The sequence below is a fragment of the Mobula birostris genome, chromosome 4 (genome assembly GCF_030028105.1).
Source record: "Mobula birostris isolate sMobBir1 chromosome 4, sMobBir1.hap1, whole genome shotgun sequence".
Taxonomy (NCBI): Eukaryota; Metazoa; Chordata; class Chondrichthyes; order Myliobatiformes; family Myliobatidae; genus Mobula; species Mobula birostris.
In genome coordinates this window covers 83,721,122-83,730,613 of record NC_092373.1, presented here as the reverse complement: position 1 = coordinate 83,730,613, position 9,492 = coordinate 83,721,122, and the positions used below count along the sequence as shown (strand labels likewise).

Genomic DNA, 9,492 nt, shown 5'->3' with positions numbered 1-9,492 from the left:
CATTTCCCAAAATATTGCATCACCTGCTAGAATTTCATGTCAAATGTCAAAATGTTGCAGCGCGCTCTTAAATGCTACAGGGTAAGGTGAAATATTATAGTTTCCACTATAATACAGTGTTATCTAGTAGAATGGTGTGTTATCATTTAGAATTTTGGATGGGGCTCTGCAATATTGTTTTTTGGAATATTGAACCACAGATGCCATGGTAGGGTAGGATCCATGGATCAATATTGTGTGTTAACACAATGCCATTACTACTTCAGGCATCAGAGTTTGGAGTTCGGTTCTGACATTGTCCATAAGAAGTTTGCATGTCCTTTCCATGAGCGTCTGGGGTTCCTCGGGGTGCTATAGTTTGATCCCACATACCAAAGATGTACTGCTTACGAAGTTAATTGGTTAAGGTAAATTGTCCTGTGAGTTTGTGCATAAATACACATAAGATTACACTTAATTTTGTTGGGGAAAACACAAATAATAGTCTAAATAAAAAAAAATTTAGCCATAAACCCTAAAATGGAAGGGAATGGGTTAAAATAATCTGGACAATATTACTTAATTGTTGAATTTGGTTTAGAAATTACCCATTTCCAATATTAAAATAGAAGTGCTCAAGTTATACATTGACTTCCCTTGGCCTACCAAATGGGTTACATTCTGATCTGTGAGCATTCTAAACAGTTATCTTTTAACATTACCATTTATAATTTCTAGACTCCAGTCTGTTTAAAGGTATTGGTTTTAACATCAATTTGCCATTTAATATATTGATCATTTCTTCTCTCTGTTTCTGCTTCCCTGACTGCTTACATGAGGAAAGATGAGTACTCCCCAGCTTCAGAAGATCCCTGCACCCAGTGTGGTTGTTACGAAGATGATGCCTCCACCTCCAGCTCCCAAAAACATTGTGTTCAAAAAGACTACCACTGATAAGTCGGTGTGTGACCTTCCTTACCTTCTGTGAATCTTGCATGTCTTTGTCTCTCCCTCATAGAGCTTGTAAGAAATTGTTGTATCAGTGTTCTGCTTATGTAAAAGATTCTGAATGTGTGAATCTAAAGCCCACTCACCAAAAAAAACAAAGGAACCAGCAGAGTGGTGGCACAGTTGGTAAAGTTACTGCCTTATTGTTCCAAAGACCAGTTCAATCTGATTGAACACAGAGTTCAAACCTGACCTTTGGTACTATCTGTGCAGACTTTGCACTTTCTCCTTGTGATATCATGCGACCTCCAGTTCCCACCCACATTCCAATGGCTGACGGTAGGTTAATTAGCCTTTAAAAATAACCCCTGATTTAAATGAGTGGTAGAATCTGGGGGAAGTTGATGGGAATCTGGGGGGAGTAAAATGGTTAGTGTGTGATAAGTACAAAAGTGGGTGCTTCATGGCAGACATGGACTCGATGGACTGAAGAGCCTGTTTCTGTCTGTTTCTCTCCAGCTGCCGGGTGCTTTTCAGTAGCAGTGCAATCAATGTAGAATGAGTTAGAACATAGAACAGTACAGACCTGGACAGGTCATTTGGCCTATGATGTTGTGTTGATCTTCAAGCCAGTTTATACTAAATGTCCTTTTCTTGTGTATTATCCCTATCCATCCATTCCTTTCAGATTCATGTGTCTATCTAATAGCATTTAAACTCCAACATACAGCCTGCTTTCGTTAATATCCCTGGCCCTGGTAACCTATTCCAAGCAGCTACCACTCTCTGTTTAAAAAAAAACTTGCCCCACAAGTCTGCTTGCCTCCACGAGGACCGTAACCTTGTCGTAGGTATTGGAGGCTTGTGAGCCTCAGTGACCCGGAGAGCTGTGTTTGCTGGAGCCAGGGTTTATGCTTTGGCTCTTGGTAGGGTCACCCATGTCAAACAGGTCAAAGGGTAGAGACCAGACTAAGCACAGTCCAAGTTTAGTGGTTCAGCTTAGGGCTAACAACTTTGACCGGTCAAACAAAATTGTTGTGGAAACAGCAATGAAGAATCCTTCTGTATCTGTGTGCTATGGTATGGACAGACAGAGACGGAGCACCTTCATTGCTGCATAAACACCAGCAGCATAATGGGCCGCAAGTACAAGACTCCTTTAAACTCCCACCCAACCCACTGCCCCAAACCTTAAAGCATGTCCTTTAGTGTTTGACTATCTATGCCTCTCATAATGTTAAAATCCTCTGTCAGGCATCTCCTCAGCCTCCAATGATCCCGGAGGAACAATTCGGGTCTGTCCAACCTTTCCTTATTACTCATAATTCTAATCCAGGCACATCCTGGTCAACCTCTTCTTTACCGTCTCCACATCCTTCCTACAATGAGGCAAAAGGAACTGCATGCAATGCTCCATATGCGGTCGGACTAAAGTTTTCTTTTTAAATCTTTTTATTAAATAAGTATACAAAAGGTAAACCATATAAGCACTAATACACTGTTAGAAATTACAGGAGATATTAATACCGAAAAAAATTGATACAAACAGTGCAATTTAAACATAAAATAATAAGGTAAAATAATAGTATACTAATTATATATATATATATATATATATATATCAATAGGGAAAAGGAAAAAAAACCCAAAAAAACCCACCGTGCAACTAAACTAAAAGCAAAGCAAAGCAATGGGCTAACTTGGAAACAGGTAGAGCTAAAAAACTTAAAATCACGTCCTCAAACCCGACCTCCATTAAAAACAGTTAAAAAAAAGCAAGAAGGGAATATAAATATGAAACAAAAGAGAAAAAAAAATTACATTAAATGAAAATATTGAATAAAAGATCTCCAGGTCTGTTCAAACTTAAATGAGGAATCATAAAGATTACTTCTAATTTTCTCCAAATTTAAGCATAATATCGTCTGGGAGAACCAAAAAAAGGTTGTTGGAGCATTAAGCTCTTTCCAATGTTGTAAGATACATCTTTTCGCCATTAAAGTAAGAAATGCCATCATTCTACGGGCTGAAGGGGAAAGATTACTGGAAATTTTAGGTAATCCAAAGATAGCAGTAATAGGATGAGGAGAGATATCTATATTCAATACCTTTGAGAAAATATTAAAAATGTCTCTCCAAAAAGTTTCCAGAGTAGGACAAGACCAAAACATATGAGTTAAGGAAGCTATCTGCCCCGGACATCTATCACAAAAAGGATTAATATGAGAATAAAAACGAGCTAATTTATCTTTGGACATATGTGCTCTATGAACAACTTTAAATTGAATTAGGGAATGTTTAGCACAGATAGAGGAAGTATTGACTAATTGTAAAATCTGCCCCCAGTCATCCACGGAAATGATAGACCCCAATTCCTGTTCCCAATCTACCCTAATCTTATCAAATGGAGCTTTCCTAAATTTCATAATAATATTATAAATAATAGCCGTTGCACCTTTCTGACATGGATTGAGATTAATTATAGTATCTAAAATATATGTAGGAGGAAGCATTGGAAAGGAAGAAAGTATAGTACTTAGGAAATTTCTAACTTGAAGATATCTAAAAAAATGTATTCTTGGTAAATTATATTTATTAGATAATTGTTCAAAAGACATAAGGAAACCATCTAAAAATAAATCCAAAAACCGTGAAATACCCTTAGTCTTCCAAATTTGAAACGCACGATCCGTGAAAGAGGGAGGAAAAAATATGTTACCTAAAATAGGGATTGCTAGCCCAAACTGGTTAAGATCGAAAAATTTTCTGAATTGAAACCAAATATGTTAGGTATATTTAACTATCGGGTTAGAAACCGGTTTGAGGTGTTTCAAATCGAAAAGAAGAGAGGAACCTAAAATAGAGCCAAGTGCATAGCCCTGAGCAGATTGTAATTCCAATACTACCCATTTAGGAATGGATAGTGTATCTTGGTCAAGTAACCAAAATTTCATATGTCGAATATTAATTGCCCAATAATAGAATCTAAAGTTAGGTAATGCTAAACCTCCATCTCTCTTAGCTTTCTGTAAATGTATTTTACCCAGTCTCAGGTTTTTATTTTGCCAAATAAATGAAGAAATTTTAGAGTCAACTTTATCAAAAAAAGATTTTGGAACAAAAATCGGTAATGCCTGAAATATATATAAAAATTTTGGCAGAATAAACATCTTAACTGCATTAATACGACCAATCAAAGTTAAATATAATGGAAACCATTTAGATGAAAGTTGAGTAATATGATCAATTAAGGGTAAAAAATTAGTCTTAAATAAATCTTTGTGTTTATAAGTAATTTTAATCCCAAGATATGAGAAATAATTATTAATCAATTTAAACGGAAAGTTATGATACAAGGGAAGTTGTTTATTAATCGGAAAAAGTTCACTCTTACTAAGATTTAATTTATAACCTGAAAAAAGACTGAATTGTGCTAATTGTGCTAAAGCAGCAGGGATAGATTTTTGAGGATTAGAAATATATAAAAGTAAGTCATCAGCATAGAGTGATATTTTATGGGGCTTTAAGCCCCGAGTTATCCCAATAATATTTGGAGATTCTCGAATGGCAATTGCAAGAGGTTCTAATGCAATATCAAATAATAAAGGACTAAGAGGACAACCTTGTCGAGTACCTCGAAAGAGAGGGAAAAAAGGTGAGCTTGAAGAGTTAGTACGGACCGAGGCCACAGGAGAATGATATAACAGTTTGATCCAGGATATAAATTTCGAGCTAAAATTAAACATTTCAAGCATCTTAAATAAGTAAGGCCATTCTACTCTATCAAAGGCTTTTTCAGCATCTAAAGAGATAACACACTCAGGAACATTTTGTGAGGGGGGTATAAACAATATTTAACAGTGTGTGAATGTTATAGAAAGAGTAACGACCTTTAATAAAACCTGTTTGGTCTTCCAAAATAATAAAAGGGAGAATTTTTTCTAATCTGTTTGCTAATAATTTAGAAAAAATTTTAGAATCAACGTTTAATAGAGATATTGGTCTATAAGATGCACATAGAGCAGGATCTTTATCCTTCTTTAATATTAGAGAGATTGACGCTCTATAGAAGGATTCAGGAAGTTTACCAAGTTTTAATGAAGCCTCGAAAACCCTACCGAACCAAGGGATTAATGAAGGTGCAAAAAGCCTATAAAATTCCACGGTAAACCCATCAGGGCCAGGAGCTTTCCCCAGGTTCATAGAGGAAATAACATTCTTAATCTCATCAGTGGTAATGGGAGTATCTAGCATAGAAGACATATCCTGTGAAATCTCAGGGAAATCTAGGTTATCTAAAAAGTCGTTCATATATTTAGAGTCTCATAAACACTCAGATCGATATAAGGAAGAATAAAAATCAAAGAAGGTTTGATTAATCTCCGCATGATCAAATATCAATCGATCATTTTGATTATAAATCTGATTAATTTGAGATTTAGAATAATTAGACTTCAATTGGTTAGCCAACAATTTGCCAACTTTGTCACTGTGTACATAAAATTCACTTCTTGTTTTCTTTAATTGGTTTACAATCGAAGACGAAAGTAATCAACTATGTTCCATTTGAAGTTCAGTTCTTTGTTTATACAACTCCTCAGAGGGAGCTGTAACATATTTCTTATCAATTTCCTTAATCTTGTCCACAATGACCAGCTCCTCCTGCTTCAGCTTCTTCCTCAAAGCAGCAGAATACGAGATAATCTGACCACGAATATAAGCTTTAAAAGTATCCCAAAGAATGTTCACAGAAATATCCTCTGTATAGTTGATTGTAAAAAAAAGATCAATCTGTTCATTCATAAAGTTAACAAAATCCGAGTCCTGAAGCAACAACGAATTAAAACGCCATTGTCTATTATTTTGCGCGTTGACCTGAATTTTAATAGAAAGCTTAAGTGGAGCATGATCCGAAATGGTTATAGAGTCGTAATCACATTTAATCACTGAAGAGATAAGCCGAGAGTCAATAAAGAAGTAATCAATTCTTGAATAGGAATAGTGAACATGTGAAAAAAAAGAAAACGGACTAAAGTTTTCTATTGCTTCAGAATGACTTCCTTACTCTTATACCAAAACCATGGTCAATGAAGGCAAGCATGCCATATGATTGCATAACCAACTAAAGTGAATTAAGATCTGGACCCCATGATCCTCTATACCTTAATGCTATTAAGCGGTCTACCATTAACCAAATATTGTCTCCTTTCATTTGACTTCCCAAAGTACAACACTTCATCCGCACCTGGATTAAACTCCATCTATCACTTCAATATCTCTAATAGATCAATATCCTGCTGTATGTTTTTACCCTGTCCGGATCTCCACAAATCCAGGTGACATCCGCAAACTTGCTAATCTATGCACTTACATTTTCCTCCAAATCATTGATATATATCACAACCAATAGAGGTCCTCACACTGATCCTTGCAGAACACCACAGGCCATGGACCTCCTACCAGAATAACAGCCTTCCACCCCTCTGCTCTGTCTGCTATGTGCAAGCTGATTCAGAATCCAGATTCACTCTGGATCCCATACATCTTTATCCTCTGAATCGACCTACCATGAGGCACCTTATAAAATGCCTTACTAAAGTCCATGTAGAAAACATCCACTGACTTACCATAAGGTATAGGAGCAGAAGTAGGCCATTTGGCCCATCGAGTCTGCTCTGCCATTTCGTCATGGCTGATCCAATTTCCCTCTCACCTCCATCAAATTCCTTTGTCACCTCCTCAAAAACTGAAGGGTCTTGACCCGAAATGTCAATTGTTCTTTTTCCCATAGATGCTGCCTGGACTGCTGAGTTCTTCCAGCATTTTGTCTGTGTTACTTGGATTTCCAGCATCTGCAGATGTTCTCTTTTTTTGTAAGACATGACCTGTCTGGAAGAGAGCCCAATGTTCCATAAATGTGAAGACCTCCCTCCTGCACCAACTCTTTAAGCTGGACATCGAGCTGCTCCATATATCTATGTATTTCTCACTCCATCAGCACATGGGCATGGGTAGAAATCCTGAGATTACAATGCTGGGAATCCTGTTTATTGTCTCTCCCCAGATTCCAATCAGCTTGCTCCAGATTCTACAAAATCTACAAAAAGCTTTTTAGTATAATGCACATATCAATGCACCAGCTGCTCAAGTGTGTTGAACCAGTAACAAAAGTTTAAAGGGCTAAAGGCACTCAGTAGGCCAAGAAACACCTGTAAAAAGAGAAAGAACTTAAAGCTTCAAAGTCACTGGTATTTCCTCAGAACTGAAAAAGTGAGAAAACAAGTTAGAGATGGAGAGGAATGGGGAGAACAGACAAAATGTCTATGCAAGGGAGAAGACCACAGTTATCTGGTAACATTTTGTGTTGGAATTTCAAAAAAGGGAAACAGAACAAGTTGAAAGTGTAAGATGCGGCTATGGAAACAAATTACTGAGTGATGTTAAAAGTGGATGACCTTACATCAACATTGGCCAGTTCTGATCCAAACATAAAATTGTGGAATTATTTTACATCTATAGATGATGTATCTGCCAAGTGGAAGATGACAGAGAGGACTGGACACAGTTCCTTGTGGAGTTTACACACCAATTCTAAAAAAGTGAGCAGGCCTGTCAGGACTTGTCTGCCAAACAGGACATTGCAGAGACACTTGGAAACGGTTCTTCGTGGAGCTTGCGCGCCAACTTTAAAAAGCAATCAGGTCCTGTTGGGGCTTGTCAGTGGCGCAGGAGATTGATTGGGTTATTAGTAACTTAGCATTGGCCAATAAAAGGAAGTGAGGTGTCAGATTCATAATTCAAGACTGTTTATTATCATTTTCTGTACACAAATGGAAGGGGACCGAAATAGTTGTTGCTCCAGGTCAAATGCAGTACAGTAAAAAACACAAAAGATAAAGAACGCAATGATCTAATAATAAAAACATGATATAAGTACATGAGAAAGCTCATCTACATAGATTGATTATATGTAGATAAAGTGATGCCAGGAAATAATAAAGTGGTGGTAGAGTCAGTAGGTGGAGGTGCTGATCAGCCTTACTGCTTGGGGTAAGTAACTGTTTTGAGTTGGTTTTTGATGGATGCTACACAGCATCCTCCCTGATCAGAGTGGGACAAACAGCCCATGAGCAGGGTGGGTGGGATCCTTCATAATGTTACTGGCCCTTTTCTGGCACCTTTCCAAATATAGGTGATATTCCTGATGACGGGTAAATGGGTGGCCAGTGATGCACTGGGCAGTCTTGGCTACCTGTTGTAGAGCTTTCTTGTCTGCCACGGTGCCTGGACATCTGTAGAATGATGTGAGTGTGGATGTGCAAACTCCAGTTCCTTTCATCTTCCTCAGAAATTATAGATGTTGGTGAGTTTTCTTAACTGTGTAGGACCATGAGAAGTTGTGTGTGATGTGCACTCCCTTGCATTTGTAAGTGGAGCAGCCAGTGTTAGAGTGGGAGGCTTTGGCTTACTAAGCTTCGGCGAAGACAGGCAGAGGCTCAAAGTAAGTTTCTTTTTGTCTATTAGTACATTGCTAGTGCATTAAGAATGGATCCAGGGTTAATGGTATGTTCTTTGAGTGGGACGTGGGAACTCAGGGAGATCGCTAATCTCCCTAATAACTACATCTACATGAAGCGCATTGAACTGCAGCTCCTCAGAGACCCATGTTAAGAAATGGAGCTGCAGCTGGATGACCTTCGGCTCATACAGGAGAACGAGGAGGCAAGACATACACAGAAGCTACAGGAAGAAAGTCACCCCTAGGTTACAGGAGGCAGGTACCTGTGTGACTGTGAGGAGAGGAAAAGGGAATAGGCAACCAGTGTAGAGTATCCCTGTGGCCTTTTCCCTCAATAACAAATATACCACTTTGGATATTGTTGGGGGTGAGGGATGACTTACCGGGGGGAAGCACAGCAACCAGCTGTCTGGCACTGAACCTGGCTCTGTGGCACAGAAGGAAAAGAGGGAGAAGAGGAGAGGGCAAACAATATAGCAAAAATTACTGGGGAGTTAGAGGACTGGGAAGCTTTTAAAAACCAACAAAAGGCAAATAAAAAAAGCCATAAGTAGAGAAAAGATGAAATATGAAGGTAAGCTAGCCAATAATATCAAAGAGGATACATTTTTTTTCATATTTAAAGGGTAAATGAGAGACGAGAGTGGATATCAGACCACCGGAAAATAATGCTGGAAAGGTAGTAATGGCTGACAAAGCAATGTAGGACAAACTTAATATGTATTTTGTGTCCGTCTTCACTGAGAAGACAATAACAATATGCCAGAAATTCAAGAGTGTCCAGGGGCAGAAATGAGTGCAGCTGCTATTACTAAGGAGAAGGCCCTTAGGAAGCTGAAAGGTCTGAAGTCACCTGGACAGAATGGTCTACACCCCAGGGTTCTGAAAGAGGTGGCTAAAGAGATTGTGGAGGCATTGGTAGTGACCTTTCAAGAATCACTAGATTCTGGAATGGTTCTGGAGGACCGGAAAATTGCAAACATCATTCCACTCTTTAAAAAGGGAAGAGGGCAAAAATTATAGGCCAGTTAGCGTGGCTTCAGTGG

At 38.2% G+C, this 9,492-nt stretch overlaps 1 protein-coding gene across 1 annotated transcript in view; it reads left to right on the top strand.

Moving 5' to 3' along the window:
- The first annotated feature begins 823 nt into the window (after positions 1–823).
- Positions 824–9,492, top strand: part of LOC140197040 (beta-arrestin-1-like) — a 45,185-nt gene continuing 36,516 nt past the window's right edge. Inside the window, exon 1 of the mRNA XM_072256971.1 lies at positions 824–940. Within this exon, the coding sequence (XP_072113072.1) occupies positions 824–940 (117 nt within the window). The remainder of the gene's footprint in view (positions 941–9,492) is intronic.